The following is a 20,623-nucleotide window of genomic DNA, read 5'->3' on the forward strand; positions in this document are numbered from 1 at the left end:
ATGTTCATTTATACAGTGATCCCTCGCCACGTCACGCTTCACATATTGCGGCCTCGGTGCATCGCGAATTTATAAGTGACGGGAGAACGGCGTTTAAATACACGTTGATAGTGCGGGGCAAAAGGGGAAAAGGAAGGCTGGAGCGCCAGCAGAGCAGATGCACGAGGCCACTGACAAGGCGGTCAGCGACCTCGCTTTGTGCGTCGCGGTGGCATCTCGTTACACAGCGGATCAGGCAAACGGGAATCCGGTGGTAGGCATGTGTGTGTCAAAGCCGACGAAACGGTGAGGACTGACTGTGAATTTTCATTTTTCAAGGGTGTTTCTGAAACGCATCCCCCGTGAAAAATGAGGGATCACTGTATATATTATGTATGTGTTATGTTATGTTTTACTTTTAAGACAATTTGTCGGCTTGGTGGTTATGGTAGAATCATTATTTTGTATTTTTCTATTCTTTGTCGCTGGGACAAAATACAAAACCCTACACTGTAATGTTAAGAGCGGTCGAGCTGAATCTTTTTCAGTTTTGTGCCCCCTATGAAATATTTTTTCAGCCAAGGGTTAACCAGGGTTGTTTGAAAGTCAAAGACCTAAAACAGAGTGCTGTGCCATCATATTCTGATGTATTTAACTTTAGAACTTGTATATTGGTCTCACGAACTATTTGGAAAAATATATCTGCGAAGAAATGAAAAAATAATGAAATATTTGATTTGTGCATCAAACTGTAATCAACATAAAGTGTCGTTTTGGGATCACAGGGTATTATAGACTTGTTCTAAAAATGAAATAATTAAGTTTATTTCAAATTAAGTTTTCAAGTAAGTGACAAGATGCTACACTGGGATATGACAAGGTGGGTCTGCTCTTGCGGATTCTGGGCTTTTCAGATAGTGGAATTAAAGAGCCAACTGAATATAAGATTATTTTTGTGAATTTATATTTCCATGAAATATTTACATAATTTGAGATATTTTAAAGGATATTTGTATTGATGCTACTTGTTAGATATATTATAGAATGGTATACGTATCCCTTACTTCACGTACCCACAGGGATACACGTGCCCCCATTTGAGGACTACGGGTTTTGATTATTTTTATTAATTATTTTGAGTGTTTTTGTTCACATCTGCCTCATCTGTTCTAGACTCTCTAAGTAGCTTTTTCGAAACATCGCTCGAAGTGACTTGAGCTCACGGTGAGTCTTTGATCAATACTCGGTGCTTGACTAGTTTGGCCTTTCCAACATCCAGTGTTTTTTTTTTTTTTTTTTTTCTTTCTATAAGGAATTGAGTCAGTTGTCAACAGGCTAAGCAAGACGGTGAACAGTTGGGCAGCTGATGACATTTACACTAATTGTGCTACGGAACAATTTTGGAATCTGTCACGTTTTGTTGGACATTTGAATCAACTTGGTCACCCGCGGTAAGCTATTCTTTGTTGTTTTGTTTTTTAACAAACCTGTTCTAGCACTAGTGTCGAGGTAACACTTTGACCAACACGGGGATTTAAGTTGAAGCGAGCTAACCACTTTCTCTTTCACGTATTGTCTAACCGCACGTTTGAGCTAAAGACTTGAGGAAGAATGGCAGTTGACGTTGGTGTTACAATCTGTTTGATTAACCATATGATCGTTGCCTTATATTTGTTAAGAGTTCAAGAAGACATTTGAAGCCCAATTATGCAAAATTACCACTCCTTCGAGTTGGAACACGGGTAATAACAGCTGCCACAGCCTCTAATGTTTGCACTACGCTTGCTAAGTTAACAACTCATTATGTGGCTATTACTGTCCATGAGTTAAATGTGTGTTTTTGTTTTTACGAATAAATTTTTTGGGTGATATTTTACAGAAGTCGCCTGAATATCATGAACATTTGAAACTTGACTCTGCACTGGGCAGATGTACGTCCCCTGCTGGATTGAATGGCACTGAGAATACAAGGTAAGCACTTTGCCAGTAAATGTGAACTCATCGATCGGTTTGCTGAGCTACAAATGACCTTATGTGAGGACAAAGTCCAGCAGGCTAGAGAACGTGACTCAGAGTGGAATAAATATAGTAGGAAACTGAGTAGGATGAAAATACTAATAAATACACACACAAGTATTTCTTAGAATCCAAATGCATAGTTAGGGATAAAGTACATAACATACAGTACATCTTCATACAGACTGTAAAGGATACGGATGGAAAGTAAAGATGTGCATGAAACTTTTGGAAATGCAATAGGCAAAGTAGCGCTCCAGAAATATAGCCTCAAGGCGATTACTCAAATATGTAGAAAGTTGCAGACCTCGGGGACTAATGAGAGAATAAACCTCTCTCTCACAAAAGTTTTCACATAGTTTCCCTTAAACCAAATTTTAAATGGGTTTAAAAGTGTGAATAGTAAATAGGAGAAAGGTGTTTTGCAGGTTTATTTGCTAATAACCCGCCTTGCAAGGTTTTTATCTAGAAACTCAGCCCACCCTTCAACAGACGATCGATCAGGTTTCTACTTCTCCTATACATTTAATACAAGTTCTACTGTCACCTTCTGCCCAGACAACCCAACCTACATTTTTCTAATTATTTTTCTCAATGGCTATTTTGGATTGATTTTTGGCTGTAAAATCCAGTTTTGTCCATCATGTAACATTTTTTAGCTTTAGGATCAATTTTAAGTTTTTGTAAAGTGCTTTGTTAAAGTAAAAAGCGCTAAATAAACATGTTTTGTCCTTAAAAAGATCAAATATATGTGTATGTGCAGAAATAAAACACTAGGATGGAATAGTTACCAGCTTTGAAAAAAACAAAACGAGCGAAAAGAAAAACCAGAACTAATCCTCTTAATTCCTACTAGGCTAGCTTTCTGTTTTCAGATATTGATTGAACTGACCTACTGAGAGCTGCCCCCACACACACACACACACACACACACACACACACACACACACACACACGCACACCTCTCACAGCACTCTCTCAATTGTGACTGCACAAACAAATTGCTGCATGGCTGTAGATGAGGCTCGTCATAATTAGCAGTTAATTTGTGGTATTTTACTTAGCTGTAGCTGAGGGAAAAAAAAATCACATGCTGGAGAAAATCAGACTGCTGCTTTAGAATCAGTATGTACATTTTTGTTTTAATGTGCATAAAAATGCAACTCGATAGTTATTTTCCCTCAAATTGTTACCCAGTTTTATCGAATGACCACCGTGTTTGGGAAGCTAGCATTCACAATGACCAACATCATACAGAACAGCTGTTGCCCAAAATAACTTGGCAACAGGTTTGCCCCCCACATTGAGGTGATGATGGTGAAAGGAGCAATATTGTACATTTGGTGAAGATCTGTGTTCCCATTTTTGTGTCTAGTTTTGTATTTGCCCAAATAATCTCCCTCTCTACCATCTAATGCATGGCGACATGTTGGGAATGGATGACATCATGTAATTGACAGGGCCTTTCAGTCAGCACTTGCTACTGAGTGATACACCGGATCACTATGGATGGAGGTCTATTTTTAAAATCACGAGGTAACCTTAACCTGTCGTACAAGGATAAAAAATAATAATAATAATAAAAACAAAGCCCACTGCCTGTCAGGCGGGCCACGGGAGTTCATTGCGCTGCCTGCTTCCTCATTCGAAATGAGATGTCCACGGGATCCACTCGGCCAGTAGACAGCGCCTGATTGTAACAAATCTGAGTCATTCTCACAATTTTGTTTTTGTTTCATGGCATCTTCTGCGCTGTTAAAAATAGACTTGTGTCTCACCTGGTTAGAAAAAAAGGGAAAACAAATCAAACACCTGCGGCTGCAAGAAAGGGTGTGGGTAGCCTATGTTATGAGTGGCAGGTGAGGTGAGAAGCAATGTCGCAGGTTGATTTCTCGAGACAATGCAGTGGTGGCTTATCCAAATGATTGATTGATTGAATCGGATCTGTCGATGAATGTGAGTTAAATATAATTGTGGGCCCAGCGTTAAATGTCAACTTGTCGAAGTTGGAGTGCATGCTATCTAGCAATAGTCGAAATACCGAACTTGGTGTGTGGTTTGTTTAAAAGGCAAACAGCTGCGTCTGCTTCTTGAAATGCTGTAAAACAGGTAGAGGCAGTTTTGTTTTAGGTTTTGTTTTCTCTCGTTTGTTGAATGTTTTTACAAGTCAGGCTTAGGCAACACTTTGACCATCTGATATAGAGCTGAATAGGTTTATTCATTCTTTTCAGGGTTCTTTTGAAAAAAAACCTCAACCTTCTCCCCACTCTTTTGTATCATGTAACTTTGTTCAATCATTATAATTTTGTTATTATAAAAGACAGTATTCATACTGAAGACAAGCGGTTCTGAAAATGAATGAATGAATGCACGGAAGCGTCTTTTCTTTATTTTTATAAATCATATTTTTTTTATCGTCCTCATCCCTTCACATACCCACAGTTGACAATATTAACGTCATCCCCTGATCTTATCCTGCAGGAAGGCAAGGAAACACAACAACAAAAAGCCATCTGGGGTCAAATAAGAGACCTTGAGATGGGACTGCAGAAGGGTTAATCCCCCTTTCAGGATGACCAGGTTACAATGGATGCTAACATTTAAGACATAGTATAATACTAGACAAAAGTAGCTACGAAAATAATGTGAAAGTCCATTCAATCACGTAAAGCGCTTCAAGAGTACGTCTTGAGTGAAGTGGGTCCCCGCCCAATTGGTCAATGCAGAAATTTCCATAGCCACGCCTTTTTTGTCGTGGGCGCTTGTTGCCCCCAGCCCTTGTCTGTGCCGCGTGTGCAGGGATGGTTTTTGAGTGCCGTTGGCACGACGCTATCCGTGGCCTGTGGGCCGTAGTTTGGGGACCCCCTGTTCTAAAACCTTTGTGTTTACATTCATGAAGATATCGCTTAGTTGTCTTCCCTCATAGAGTTAAAATAATCTTTCTGTCTCTATAATGCCAAATTGGCAATGTTTTGCTGGAGAGCATTTAGCCAGATCACCAGTGAACACTTTTACTCATTCAGTTTGTGCCCAGAAAGATAGTGCAGCTATCTGTTGCACAATCTAACATAACAGGTTTAAGAATTTGGAGCAGTCATTCATGAGCTACAGATTATTATTATTTTGATTCATCCCTGCACTGTTTTACTCTGCCATGAGCTGTTTATTCACCTAATAACAATGTCGCCCTTTGTCACTCTGGTCACTCTGTTACCAAACAAGAAATGCTTTGCCCAATTACATTGCCTTGACAACAATGACGTTTTGTCATGGTTGAATGGCCATGGTGATGTATGCTCAGTTCCGATAAGATAGGAAAGAATCTTTCAAGATTCAAGAGTTTTCGCACGTACATACTACTTTTAACAAATGAAATGAGCATTGTGAAACATGCTATGTTAAGATTTTTACTTTTGCTTCTCCATGCAAAGTCATAATTGTTTTTTTTTTCTTCTGTGTTTATCAATAACCCTCCCAATATATGGAAACTCTTTTGCCAAAAGATGAGGCAGCCTTGTACAAATGAGAAATGTCAATATAGAAGGAAATGGAGCCCTTCAACATTAATTCTGCTTTTACACGACAACATACGTACTACCATGTACCATCCAGTGTATATATGGAGGTTCAAAATACTCATGACGGTTGAAGTACTGTATGTGGTACAATTTGGAGAAAACAGGAGAGTCATTGTCGACAAATTAGGGAGCAGTTTCTCTCTTTTGAACATGTGGTTGTTTTTAACTTGGTTGGAGGTTTCTCTTTTCTCAGCGTCTTAATTTTGGGGGATTTAGCGGTACCTGGAAACCAATGTTTAAGCTTTTATATGCCCCGTGGTCATCACACTACCTGTCCCTTATCTTGTTAATTCCAAGTAGGAACTTGGTGGTAAATTATATTGAACAGAAATGTCATATAAAATGAATATGATTTTACCATTAGAACCTTTGGAGTCAGAACATGCTGTAGTCGATCACTAATTTATGTCTGTGTATTCATAAAGTTTTCATCTTCAAAGTTGCAAGTAAAACATCTTCAGTCTGTTTATAATCTTGCAAAAGCGCACAAAGGCTGCAATGTAAAAATCAATCATTCAGTCAAATGGCCTGCAACCTTAAGCAAAAACCAATAATGTCTGACCCTTTCTTTCTTTGAGTAAAATAATCTTTTTGTTTTTTTCAACTCATCATGCTGGTTTGATTACTTATGGTTGTTATTTGAGGAGCATGTCAAATTGTCAAGGAAGACTTTGTTGACGTGCCTCAATAATTTGCCATCTTATTATGGCCACCCTTAGTACAGTGAAAATCCAAATACAAAATGACATGCTTTAGCCTGTATATATCAGTTCATCATCTGTTATTTCAATAATCAGTTCACAATTGGTATAAAATTTGGCTGAAGACAGGTGACATGTACAAGAGAGAGCGCTAAAATAATAATTAAAGGGATCATCCAGCTGGGATGGCCCATCATTTTTTTTGTTTTAGTTATTACAAAACTTAAATGTCCCTACCAAACTTAAATGTCACTGAAAACTGATCAATCGACACATCAAAATTCATAAGCACATTCCTGCTCTTGTCCACTTCAACCTGTAAAAATATATAAACCATTGGCGTAATATTTTAGATTTTATGGTGATGATGATATTGGTTTCTCTTCATAGAGCTCACTTTTAATGGTAATCAAATCCAGAATATTGTACCCATCGCTTATATATTGTCACAGGTTGAAGTGGATACCTGTAGAGCTGTCCATATGAATTTTGGTGGTCACTGTTTTTAGACACTAGGTGACAACAGACAGTGAGAAGCCAGGAAACAATATTACAATGCTTGCATTCTTCCTTCAATTATGTAGTCAGGCTGAAAAGTGCGAAAAAGAGTCCTACCACCCATAAATAAGGGGCATCATTAAGACATGCTAAATGTAGTCATAAACATTGCATTCAATCGCTGCTGAGTGTTTAAGTAAAGCCAAATGTGACATTTTTACTTACAGTACAGTATACAGTCAGTCCCAATATTCGACCTAATCAAGTCTCCTCTTTAATACGTACTACTAACCTCATATGCTGCTCTGAAAAACATTATTTTAATTCTGTACAATTAGACATTGTTTGTATATGGTATAAATTATACACCCAATTATACAAATACATAGTATTGAAGGTTATTTCAAACAATGCAAGATTTGTTTTCTTTTGGAAAGAGTTGGCTGGCAGACTGCCTACCCAGCCTTGTGACAATAAGTGGCCAACTTGTCTGTGTGAGAGTAAGCCAGAATGAACTCGTACACAAAAGCACCATTATGTAATGTCATTGCCCATTAACATGTGGTACTTACTGTGTGACACAGCCACTGTGTCACAAAGATGCCAATAATCAGAAATGGATGGAGTTGTTTGGAAATCACACCACATTTCATTATAACGTATAACGTGTGTTTGTGCACAAATAAAACCCTCTGCATGCAACATAATGGTAACTGCATGCTGGCACCACATTGGCGATCAAACCAATTGGAGAATGTGCACAAGCAAACACTGCGGGTATCAACAACTGTATGTATTTTTAACAGTTTTACAATGATTTAATATTTTTGCAAAACTAACGAGTGTCTTTTTCGTCTTGGCAGATTAAGTGGGAGTACTGCGATGACTAGCCAGCACCCTAGCCATGCAGAAAGCACTTACTCCACAGACAAACAACCACCTGCTTTGGCCTCTAAGCTCCATGTCCATCGATCTGACTCAAATGAGACCCTTACAATCCACTTCTCAGCTCTTGGGAAGGAGGAAGAGGAGGAGGAGGAAGAGCTGTATACAACATCGGTCTCTTCCACATCTACCACTCGGGATGAATTAAATATTGTGACAGGAGTTGAGGCTAGTGAAGAGATGTTTGAAGCACAGCAATCAGAGCCTTTAGTTGATGTGGCTCCCACATCCCACTCTATCAGACCTTCACCACTTTCCACTTCTCACACGACTTCATTGACGAATCTCGCTGAGCAAAAAGGCACAAGTTCGAATTCGTCGCCCACTAAATCTTTGAGCTTTCCCTCAGCTGATAAGTCTTTACTAAATTTAGTGAAATCTTTTTCCTCTGACATTGAGTCTAAAGATGGAGTTTCTTCTATTCCAGCTTCCTCAACAAGGCACAGGCATCTCATGAAATCTCTGGTTAAATCCTTATCGTCGGACACATCTCAGGACTCGTCAACCTATCGCCTTTCAGAGTCCCGCCTTAATCTGCAACTCTTCAAACAATTCACTCAGTCCAGGATGCAGAATGCTACGACATCAGCAGCTAGTGATTCAAAAACAGTCCCTTCTTCACCACTAGTTTCACCAGACAATCGCAGCTTCTTTAAAGTTTCAGAGGTTGAAGCACGAATTGAAGACACTAAGCGTCGTTTTTCCGAGGCCATTTATGAACCACTTCAACTCCTGAGTAAGATCATGGATGAAAAGAGCGGCAGCAGCAGCCTTAGTCGACCTAAGGCTCTGTCTGCCAGTGCATCCGAACTCTGCAACCTGAATTCTGTCACTGGCCAACTTGAGAGCAACAATAATGACTGCATCAAAGAGGAAGAAGGCAGTGTATTGGAGGGGGAAATTCCAAACAGTGGAACGTCTGATCCAGCCTCTGTTGCACCTTTTGACGTTAAGAGCCCCAACAAATCATCCTCATTCCCGATATTTTTGGACAAGTGTTCCATGTCTGCTCTTGCGAAACAGGAGGATGAAGACTTTTGTATTTTGTACAGCGAGGACTTTGAATCTTGTACTACTGACACTGATGCTGATGTTTGTACTGGAACTGGTAGGCAGCATCAAGAGCCATTAAGCGGTACTACTGAACCTTGCAGCGAGAATGAATCTGAAGATACTGAGCCCTCCCCTAGTGTTCCTCACTATACCCTTTTCATCCTTACCCTTCTGGTCTATGGGTGTTTTACATTGCCTTTGCCAGACCATGTCAGAGGGATGCTGCTTGGAGTGGCATTAGGATTCTTTGTAGCCTTAGGAGTTGTGTGGCTGACTGGACCAAAACCTGAGAGACCATTCAGATATTCTACAAAATATGGGAAATCTTGGAATCTTACACAATTAGATATTAAAGAACCAGAAATCTTCAAGGTGAGTGAAAATATATTTGGAAACTTAATATTTTCTTGATCCTAGAAAATGTCATCATTTATGCATTTATTGAAAACTCATTCAAGTCAAAACTTAAACCTCTAAAATATTCTTCTTCTTCAGGGCTGGATGAATGAAATTACAAACTACGACCCAGACACCTACCATGCCACATTGACACACTCTGTGTTTGTCCGCTTGGAGGGCTCCGTCATCCGTCTGTCCAAACCAAACCACAATATTGCTCGACGTGCCATACACAATGAACCAAAACCAGATGTGACCTACATCAGTCAGAAGATCTATGATCTAACAAACAGCAAAGTATGTTATTGAATGATTCCGCCATCAGCACGCATGCATGCACGCATGCACGCACGTACACACACCACTACGTCAATCATTCAAGACTGAGAGCTGCCACTTGGCTACTGATTAATGCAAAGGGCTACCTGTTTGATACACATTTCTGAAGTAATAAAGTAATAATAGAAATAATAATGAATTGATGAATAAACTTCTATTCATATATGTGAAGACAATCAATGAGTTTTCACAATATTTAAGAAACATAAATATCAATATGCAACACTATTTCTGTAGCACTCTGCCAGTGTTTATATTTTCAGATAAACAGGCCCACTGGCTACTTGTATGTAGTTTTGGGGGCTACCCATTGTCCACGAGTACCACATAGTTTTTTGTTTTTTTAATTTCATGCATGATCATTTTAAACTCTTGGACTAGCTAATCTTATTTAAACTAAACACAACAACTCTTAAACCAAACCAAATCATCTTCTAGGTCCATCTCGTGCCTCAGAGCCTAGCCAGGAAACGGATATGGAACAAAAAATATCCCATCTGCATTGAACTTGGCAAACAGGATGATTTCATATCTAAAGTGGAAGGTGACCCCAGTGAGAACAGAGAAGGGACAGGAGGAACACAGGAGCCGACCCGGCCAATGTCTTCCAGTCGAGATCTGACTCTGTATCTGTTTGGAAGGACTGGGAGGGAGAAGGAGGAGTGGTTCCAGAGATTTATGTCAGCTTCTATGCTTAAGGTGGATTTGAAGAAAGTTGCAAGCCCTGCAAGCTCCAAAAGTGGTGAGTAGAAAATATTTTCCTCTAAAACATGTTCTGTGGCTCCCGTACAACTGTTGATTTTAGTAATTGATACATTATTGTTTACATGAATATTATCCATAATAACATTTGAATATCAGATGGGACTGGAAACTGTCTATTTCTCAGTCTTTTCTTTTAATTATTGCCCACAGCTCTGAGCTCTCACAGTCGTAGTAGTAGTCGCAGCAGTATGGATGATGTCTTGGCATCACAGCCCAAGACAAAAGATTCCCCAACAGTAGGCAGTGCCAAAACCCACTTGTTGGACTACAATGTCTACATGGCTTCATTATTGACAAAACCAGTTGCACTCGGATCCTCAACTCCCAGCGCTGAACTCATCTGTCCCCAGAGCAGCCCTGGAGCTGAAAAGAAGGTGTCGCATATTCCAATCTTCATCGTCCACTAAAAAAAAAAAAAGTTCTTTGTAAGATGACATCAGTTGTCATTCTTTAAGTATCTGCTTAAAATACTTTTAAGAAATAATATGTTAGATGGAAAAAAATTATACAATGATGCTTCCAAGTTTTACATACCATGGCAGAATGTGAAATGTGTACCATTTAAACAAGATCAGCTAAACACTTTTATTATGTCTTTTATGGGATTCATGTTAAACAATAAGTCCTTTTAGAAGAGCAGAATCGTTTGGAAAAAAAATAGGAATGAAGAAAATAATGAGATGTCCCATTCAAACATTCACATACCTTTTAATAATGGGGTTCGACCTCTACAGCATCAATGAAGGACTGTGGTTGTCATTGTTATTTTAAAAGGACACACACTTCTGTAATACTAATAACAAATTCATTCCATCACTATCCCCAAACCTTCCCGCATGGTCAGTGACCACCCCGCCCCACCACAAAAAAAAACTAAAATAGTGACTATTTCACAAACTCTGCCATGGTATGTAAAATTATCACAACTGTATGTTGCAGAGCATAGCATAACAGTTTAATCATAAGCTGTTTGAACCGCATGTAAAATTATTACATCTGTATATCGCATAGCATAACAATATAATTATGAGCTGTTTAATAACCTTACTTGTATGCAGGTTTACAGCATAACTATACTGTTTCTATAGCTACAAAGCCCCACCTCAACGCAGGAACAGCTCAAGAAGGAGGCAGAGGATCCCGTTGCCTGGGTGAATGCAGCTGTTGGTCGACTCTTCTGGGATTTTTTGCGGGAGCCTTACTGGGCTGAAGTTGTCTCCAAGAAGATTCAAATGAAACTCAGCAAGATACGGGTGAGCAAATTAAGGCCTGTTGTGTCATTCTTTTTAAAAGTGCAACAAAAGTTTTTTTTTTGGAAGTTTAATTTTGCATTGTTTTAAGGCGTCAAAAGGGATGTGCAAAGGATTCAGTCAGTTGTGTTTTAATTGTATTAATCTTGCTCTTTTTTAAATTAATTTATAGCTTGTTCACTGTCATTATTTGATAATAATTATTATTTTAATCTTGAGGTCATTAAAATTGTTGTCTCAGTACCACGCTGGAAAAATGTTTTGAGCACACACATATCCACAAGGGACTTACACGTAGAAACAAGGTGTGTTAATGTGTTGTCTCTGTATCTGTGGCATTTACAAAACTCAATTGCAATTAAGTAGAAACCTGTAAAACATAAAAACAGAATATTTGATTAGCAAATCGTTTTCAATCTATAGTCAATTGAGTGCACTACAAAAGCAAGGTACCGTAATTTCCGGACTATAAGTCGCGGTTGTTTTCATAGTTTGGGTGGGGGGGCGACTTATACTCAGGAGCGACTTATGTTTTTTTTTCACAAATTTTTACTTGATCATTACGACATCACTTACTTACAAGTATAGTTGACCACTATACATGTTATTTTTAGTATAGTTGATCACTTCACATGCTTTTATATCTTTATCTTGAACATATTAAAAAATAGAGAAAACATCAAATAAAGCAATTAACACTTTAAAGCACCATATCCAAGTCCACTGTCTGCTGTATGTACACTTGCTCCATTTTTGCTCCTCTTATATTTATTATTTATTATTATTTGTTTATTTATCATTTATTCAACACTCTTATTTATTCATTGTTTGTGCCTTCTTGGGTTTTTTTGTGTTGCTTGTATGCATATGTGTACTATCTCACCGAGGGATGGTGGGAACGTAATTTCAATCTCTTTGTGTGTCTTGGTATATGAAAAACTCGACAATAAAGCAGACTTTGACTTTGATAAAACAACCAAATAAACAAAACAAAAAACTACATCTGAAAAATAATTATTTTCAGACGAAACTGGATGAGGGCGCTCTAAATTTCACCGTTGGCCGTGACTCATCAACTGGGTGGGCTTAAGAAAAATGGCACCAAAAAGAAACTCATATTTTGCAGGTTACAAACTTCAAGTTGTAAAATATGCAGCTGAAAACAGTAATCGAGCAGCAGAAAGAAAGTTTGGAGAACCGTGATGTACCAATGGATTACTATTTCAAGTGACGTCAGTGGCGCGGTGCGGCGGTTGTTTACATAAAGGACAAACGTACCCACGTAAGGACTACCGGCATCATTAGCGGTGATCATTTCTAAGTGACACGGAGGACAAAGAGTTTGAAGTAATTAAGGATTTGGAGTGACATAGAAGGTTTGAAAAACTATTATGGCTTTTACGCACGCCAGGTCTTACTCTACTGAGTCGGGGGCCGACGCTCGGCCGAGTGGCTGTCCGTGAACGGTGCATGGGGCTCGGACATGGCCATTACGCACGCCCGGTCCTATGCCATGGAGCTCTCGTGTCTGGAAGTCCACGCCGCCACACGCTTGGAAGTTTGTTTTGTTTAATAAAGAGCCGTTTACCAAACCCACGTCTATCCTTGTACTTTGTTAACGCTACAATATAGTTATATACTAGATCTGTGAAATAAAGACGAGGCTGACGTCAGGGCGCACGCGCGGCGATGTTGACGAAGGACGAGGAATTTGATCGATGGATTTAAAGTGCACGGATGGTTTGATAATATTATTGCTTATATTATAGTTATTTGAAATATAGTTTATCTATCGTTATATGAGCCTGTGGAATATTTTGAAGTGCAAGCGCCCTCAGCCGCGCGCACCCATTGTTGACAAAGAACGATCGATGGATTTAATGAATTGGAGTGACACCGATGATTTTATAAACGTATTATTAATGTAATCGTTTTCTTTAATAACTCTATATGTTACATCAGGCCCATTCTCAGCTCTTCGTTTGTGTTTGTCACGTTAGCACACCTATCGTTTAGCCTGTGGCTATCGTATCGAAGGATCGATGGATTTAATGAATTGGAGTGACACCGATGGTTTTATAAACATGTTATTTATGTAATAGTTGTCCTAAATCACTGTATATGTTATGTCAGGCCCGTTCTCAGCTCCTCATTTGTGTTTGTCACGTTAGCATACCTATCGTTTAGCCTGTTGCTATCGTATCGAACGATCGATGGATTTCATGAATTGGAGTGACACCGATGGTTTTATAAACATGTTATTCATGTAATAGTTGTCCTTAATCACTCTATTTCTTACATCAGGCCCGTTCTCAGCTCTTTGTGTTTGTCACGTTAGCATACCTATCGTTTAGCCTGTTGTTGCTCGTTCATGACTGTTTTTGGTGTGGGATTTTGTCGAATAAATTGCCCCCCAAAATGCGACTTATACTCCGGAGGGACTTATATATGTTTTGTTTTTTTTTCACTTTTTGGGGCATTTTATGGCTGGTGCGACTTATACTCCGGAGCGACTCATAGTCCGGAAAATACGGTATTGTATTTTAGGTTCAAACTGGCCAACTTTTTTTGTTGTTTATTTTGTCGGGGGGGGGGGACAACATTAATTTTGAATTGGATACCTTTTAATATGTTCCACAAAAGCCGGGGTATGTTACTAGTATGTTGCATAATCTTTCCTTTCCTAATAACACCCAATCAAGCATTTGGTAACTGAGGACAGTAATTGTTGAACATTTGTAGGTGGAATATTTTCGCCCAAGTGTTGCTTGATGTGTCTTCAGTTGCTTCACAGTCCAGGGTCTCTCATGTCTTGTCGGCCAAATGAGATCAACACCTAACCCCTGTGTCGGCACCCCGTGCTGGAAAAAATGACAAAAATACATCGTAACGGAGAGACAGCGACGCAGACCACTAAGTATCTTCTGCCATATCTTCCATACCAGGGATCAGTCCTTGGTATGGGTATTGGTGACTACTTAATAATTAAGCAATCGTATTGGCATCAATCAGAATAAAAGGGGTATCAGAACATCCGTAATAATGACATTCATCATTTGCCACATTCATTACCATGCCTTCGTAGTGAATTTGATTCAACGTGTCAAAATGTGTTTGAAAATCATCGTATTGTTTTCCAAATTGACAAAATCGTAATTTTTGTTTTGCAACGAGTAATTTTGTCTTTTTTTTTCCAGTTGCCATACTTCATGAATGAGCTAACCCTGACAGAACTAGACATGGGTGTGGCCACACCAAGGATCCTTGGAGCATCCAATCCTTTAATTGACTACAAAGGTACGCTTAAGGAAAGAATTAAAACTGTCACCATCAAATCACTATCGATTATTCCATCTTTTTTGTCCTTTGTAAATAAAAGCACTGTTTAAAACCTGCATTTTATATTGTTAAATTGTTTTGTATATTTGTTTGATCTTAAACATTTAAAGTTGGGAAATTATAAAAAAAAGAAGAATTTGTGAAGGACAAAAATGCTTTTCACAGCACTGTTGCACAGTCGTGTATTATGTAAAATTACAAAAAACTTGCTCACAGACCTACTTTTGAAGTTTGTCATGCAGCAGATATTCTGTCGTTTAATTTCACACTTGTTCAAGCTCTCTGGAGGCCAGCTATTTGTTTACAAACATCTCTGATAAAGTCAATTCTCCATATCTCATAAATCCATACAGTTCTAGCTACCTTTGTCCCCATTGCTATCATTGTCAAATCTTTGCTTTATCTTTTTTGGCCTTAAAACAAACAGTATTTGCAGCCATAGCCTAAGCTGATGTTTGACTAGCAGATTACATAACATCCATCTGAGAACAAACAGGCACTATGAGAAAAGTTATGGCTTTGAAAGATTATGTTTTATTACATGCTTGAATGGCAAAACAGATCAGCAAGTACTGGTAACGCCTTCTTGCCAGCATATGTGTAGCTTTTTTGCACTGGTGTTGGGCAGCATTTTTCAAGACCCTGTTTTCAGCGGAAATATCAGGGCTGTTGGAAAGTGCATTTGTGTGGCTGGCTGGATGGATGGCTGACAGAGCTGAGGCTGAGTTGAGAAAGAGCATCAGTTTGAATGTGTACCTAGAACTGTGCGTCGGTGCTTAGAATTTAAGTGGATCTAAATGGGACAGGAGAACTCTATCCGTCAATGCATGCTACTGCTGATTGTTTACTTTTCAAACTTAGCTTTAACCAGACATGTGTGTGACTTCATGCACGCATCATGATGCATCTGATGGTGAAAGGACACTGTGATTCCCACTGCAAACAACCTGCTGCCTATGTAGGGAATAGTTATAGCTGAATTATTGCCAAGGTTTTATGTAATGTGTCACACTATTATAAAGTCAGTGAAGTACAGTGACGGCTGTTATGAAATAAAGAGGTATTGTTCTACTCACAAGCTTTATGAAACTAAAAACAAATGATTCCATGTACCAACAGGACTTGGCATCTGGCCCATTGCCAAAACTATCAAAAGCTGGTTACATAACCACGAAATTACTGTGCTTGATTGGCGAGACCTGAAGCCCTTAAAAATATGGAGTATTTCCAAGAGAATGCTGAGAGACACTAGACCTGATTTACTGTCGTGACCAAAGCAATCTATGCTTTCATCACATCTCAGCAGCACCAAAGGCTGGTTGCCTTCATGTCAATTTCGATCGTAACGCCTTCTTTTCAAAACTTTTTCATGTTTAATACAGTAGGTCATGCCAAAGGAGCTACAAAAAAAAGTATTGAATTAACATGAATCTTCAGTTAAACTAACATGCATGTTTGGGGACTATGGGAGGAAACCCATGTAAACATTTGAAACATGAGCAAAAATTCAAGGCAGATCTTTTAAGCATTAATCTACATGTTCCCCCCCAAATAGGCAACTTTCGAAATTGTACGGTTGTACCCCACTCATTTTCACTTTGCCCTCACAGGTCTGTGGTTTGACTTGGACATTTCCTACAGTGGGTCCTTCCTGATGACCCTTGAGACTAAGATGAACCTGATTCGCCTGGGCAAGGAAGGAGAAAGCCTCCGTTTCGGGGAAGATGGGTAAAGCATCCAAATGCAAATCATCACTACTTGCAAAAAGGGGCTTAATTGTTTCCATGTTTGATTTAATGGCTTTCCCCCCTGCATATAATATAAAAGACTACCTTTCTTTTTCAATAATCACCTGTTGTCAAGCCGACCTCACCTGTTTGTCTTAATTTTTTTTCCCTATACCTTCTCTTCCTCTTTTCTCCACTTTGCTGGATTCTGCTTTTATGCTGCTGTTAAATGGATACGTTTCTGTTACTGGTAAGTGCTGATTGACCTCATTCAACATTCTATGCCTGTCTCATTTGGGGATGTGGAATTTATTGTCCATAAGTTTAATAAGGGCCTTACTTCTTAATGGCATTATTTTATTCTCAAGAACCACTTCTCATAAATGTAGAGGAATAATATGTTGAGTTAATAATAATAATAAATTAATTTACAATGCACCATTTTATATTTTTTAAGTCATGAAGTTGACGTTAAGTGTTTCACAACACACTTAGATGTGGTGGATAAATAAGGGGCCCCGAAGTCATTCCTTTGCATGTCTGTTGGTGGTGTGATAGGTCCAGACCACGAACATACTGCCTGGCTGACAGTGACGAAGAGTCTTCCAGTGCAGGCTCGTCAGATGAAGAAGATGCCACTGAGCAATCAAATGAAGTTCCTGGAGCAGAAGGGTGAGGAAGGGTTTCGAAATGTATCAAATAAGCTTGTACTCGGCACTTTGTTGTGTTCTACTGAAGTATTCCATATGAAGAGCGGGATTTCTTGTGTGTTACTGTACAGTGACCCATGTCTACCATGCTCCTGATTAATAATACTTTAGGTATCAGTCACTTGCTCTACTGCGGAACCAAAGAATTTCCTTGTACCTTTAAACTTGAGTGATTGCCTCATCTTTTAGGCACCATGCTCCCCTCTGCTGATTAGAAAAGTCAATGCACAGTTCCTGTTTGCCTGTGAGAATTCATTCAGCAGAGCTGTCAGGCTAGACCTGTTCTGTCTAGTTTATATACATATATTTATATATTTATATAAATGAACTGATGAAACCTGCACAGATGAGAGTCAAACAGTCCAAATGTGATCATCTCAATGACCTCGTAAAATTGCTCTTTTGTCTGTAATCTGTAAAAGGAATCTTAATACAATAGGCAACATACTATACAGTCAGGTCCCTAACAGTGATGTGTGGTGAGGTTCATGACTGGTGAGGTGATGATACTCTGGAGTCGGTTATAAATATAGGAACCCAAAGAACAAGATTACACTGTAAAGCATTTCAATTTGGACCTTAATTGAAACATTTCTTTTCAAAGGCTTTAATTACTTTTCAATCAATGTAACAGTGTTCAACAATGCGATAGCCAAAAAAGAATATTTAATATATCGCAAGTTCATAATGTTACCCCCCCCATCTCTCTTCTCGACCGTGCACTTTCACATTCTTTTCTTGCTAATCAAAAAGCCTTGTCACACACACATTCACTACATATATTTGACAAACTGTTGAATGTGATATGCAGTACATGTGTGATAAAACATGTTGGCACAAGGAAGACAAACAGCGACATTTTTTGTGTGAGTGCTTGCAACAACTGCCTGAGTTGACAATTTATGTGTGCATGTTTTTGAAATTTTGTCAAAAATAATTTGTAAATCTTTGTATTCTGTTTTTGTTTTACACAACGTCCCAACTTCAACGGAATTGGGGTTTGCATATTCCAACCAATCAATTCCATCCTAACATTGCATAATTGAGTGAGTAAACGAGTTCCGATTTTAAAATATTATCTTGTGATTTTTACCTAGCTATACTTTTGTTGGAGGCCACAAACCCAGCAAAATCATGCGCTTTGTTGACAAGATCACAAAGTCCAAATACTTCCAGAAAGCCACGGAGACAGAGTTCATCAAAAAGAAGATGGAAGAGGTATCCAACACGCCTCTCCTCCTAACAGTGGAGTTGCAGAAACTCCAAGGAACGCTTGCTGTCAACATACCTCCCCCGCCCACTGACAGGATTTGGTATGTTTGTCTTCATGACCTGTGAAATAAATGTCATGCACTGCAAATGTAAAACTGCAGTTGTGTTATCTGGCCTCTTGATATAGTAAATGTAAACTGTGTTTTTCTTTTTTTCAGGTATGGCTTTAGAAAGCCACCCCACTTGGAACTGAAGGCACGACCAAAACTAGGAGAAAGAGAAGTCACTCTGGCTCATGTTACTGACTGGATTGAGAAAAAACTGGAGCAGGAGCTGCAGGTACTGATGCGTTGTATATTTCTCGCATAGCATTTACATTTCGAGCGCTCTGTTCTGCATAAGACGATGACTCGTACATAAGTCCAAATGTATGAACAATAATAAGAACAATAATGATCTCGCTCTTTCTCATCATATTTCAGAAAATTTTTGTAATGCCAAACATGGATGATGTGTGGCTGACTATCATGCACTCAGCTATGGACCAACGAACTGCTGCTGGACCTTCGGCTTGGTCTGCAGTGTACCAAGAGCCGTCTCACCCGGAGAGGGACAGCACCAGCTAGCTGCAAAAAAAAATGCCTGTTTACGATCCAGTATTTCCCCCCCACTCCCCCCCCCCAAAAGATAAAATACAGATAACTCAAAATGGAAGTTGGGGCCAAAATCGATAGAAGAGAAATTACTGACAAAAATACAACCGCCGTGTGTTATCTTATCACCCAACAAAATATAAACGATCAAGATTGATACACAAATACTGTCACTAATGAGAATGTATATGCTGCTCAATTTTTTAGCATTTGTCATGTCTTTGAAGGATTTTCATGTAAGAAGGATTGTATTGGTAGAGAAAAGGCTTAATTTTAGCTCTTAGGGTGCAATGTATGACCTTGTTGCTCTACAAATATAGAAGCATTCACCAGATGTCTTAAGGCCTGCAAATAACGGGACTATTGAGGCCACGGAAAGCGAGCAGGTAATGTGTCGGGTGTTGAGGGTTAACTTTAATGTAAGCAAGTAAAAGCTCAGATTGGTGTTGATCAGGTGTTAAATAACAGTATTCATTTGTGCTGTGACTACAACCTGGATGCCACTTATGCCGATGTCCTTTATCCATCATGTCTGTATGGAAATAATGCTCAAAGGCAGATTTGAATTTACTGTGTACATTCCATATACAAGTGAACACAAGTGCAATGATATAAATGCTGCGTTGACTAATGAATGATGTGGAAGATGTATGAAGGTCTACTGACGACTTTGATTAACAGATCTTTTGAATGTATGTGTGGATGGTTTTGTCTTTGTTAATTTTTTTGTATTGAGGTATGCAAGTGTCTGTGCGAAGACGTTTTCCTTTTGACATCTTGTGGTAAAAAGTATACAATATGTCTCAGTGATTATGCAGCGTAATTATCTTTACATTTATATTTAACAAACTTGTCAGCGTCGGAAGTAAATTAAGTATGAAGTAAGTTTAAGCAACTTGAACATGAAAGGCCATGCTTGCAGAGAGCTACTCACCATTTGTAAACGTGTCATTTAAGTTTGACTACTTGATGATAATACTATGGTACTTAATAGAAAAACCTCACTTGCCAAGTAAAGGCTTATAGGCAACCTTTATGGAAAATAAAATAAAATAGATATCTCATACAATAATCACCAAAGTCCTCCCATTGGGTATGAAGTGCCAGTCCTCTCTGCTAAAAGGTACACGCGTCTATTGCAATGTATTGCTAGTTACAATTGCTACAACATAGTTATAATTGTTTACAGAATTTTGGTTTCTTCATTTTAAGCATACTAATGAGCTGATATTGTTTATCCGTATGCCACAGTAGCTTTTTGGAAAGTGTTTTTACATGAGGTGGCATGTGGCTTCTGTTTTTGTCTACTTTGGAATTGATAGAATCACTGTTCTGGGGGTATATGAAGATCACAGCTATTTGTATCTCATTGTGCAATTTTTAAGGCCAAATTCAGTGATTGTGTATCTGCCTTATTTATAAAGCATAAATAAATCTCAATTGATAAAATGTTTTTTAT

General features: G+C 38.8%; 1 protein-coding gene across 2 annotated transcripts; it reads left to right on the top strand.

The window, feature by feature from the left end:
* The first annotated feature begins 471 nt into the window (after positions 1–471).
* On the top strand, positions 472–20,617 carry LOC125968742 (testis-expressed protein 2). Of its 2 annotated transcripts, none has more exons than XM_049720109.2 (14): positions 472–1,203; positions 1,292–1,430; positions 1,859–1,950; positions 7,636–9,142; positions 9,266–9,466; positions 9,947–10,250; positions 10,424–10,647; positions 11,362–11,526; positions 14,721–14,820; positions 16,473–16,590; positions 17,154–17,261; positions 18,397–18,612; positions 18,730–18,850; positions 18,994–20,617. In XM_049720109.2, the coding sequence occupies exons 4-14, from the start codon at positions 7,655–7,657 to the stop codon at positions 19,135–19,137; spliced, it is 3,189 nt and encodes a 1,062-aa protein (XP_049576066.1). In that variant the 5' UTR covers positions 472–1,203; positions 1,292–1,430; positions 1,859–1,950; positions 7,636–7,654; the 3' UTR covers positions 19,138–20,617. The 2 variants fall into 2 exon arrangements, with proteins under 2 accessions (XP_049576066.1, XP_049576065.1); XM_049720108.2 differs by having other exon boundaries at positions 487–1,203; positions 17,148–17,261.
* Positions 20,618–20,623: the final 6 nt, after the last annotated feature.

This window comes from Syngnathus scovelli, chromosome 5, assembly GCF_024217435.2.
Source record: "Syngnathus scovelli strain Florida chromosome 5, RoL_Ssco_1.2, whole genome shotgun sequence".
Classification (NCBI taxonomy): domain Eukaryota; kingdom Metazoa; phylum Chordata; class Actinopteri; order Syngnathiformes; family Syngnathidae; genus Syngnathus; species Syngnathus scovelli.

Excerpts from the sequence above, each read along its gene's own strand:
- LOC125968742 (XM_049720108.2), top strand. The coding sequence starts at position 7,655 with ATGACTAGCCAGCACCCTAGCCATGCAGAAAGCACTTACTCCACAGAC. Across the intron at positions 10,648-11,361 it reads GCCCTGGAGCTGAAAAGAAG|CTACAAAGCCCCACCTCAAC; the intron begins GTGTCGCATATT and ends CTGTTTCTATAG. Across the intron at positions 18,851-18,993 it reads AACTGGAGCAGGAGCTGCAG|AAAATTTTTGTAATGCCAAA; the intron begins GTACTGATGCGT and ends ATCATATTTCAG.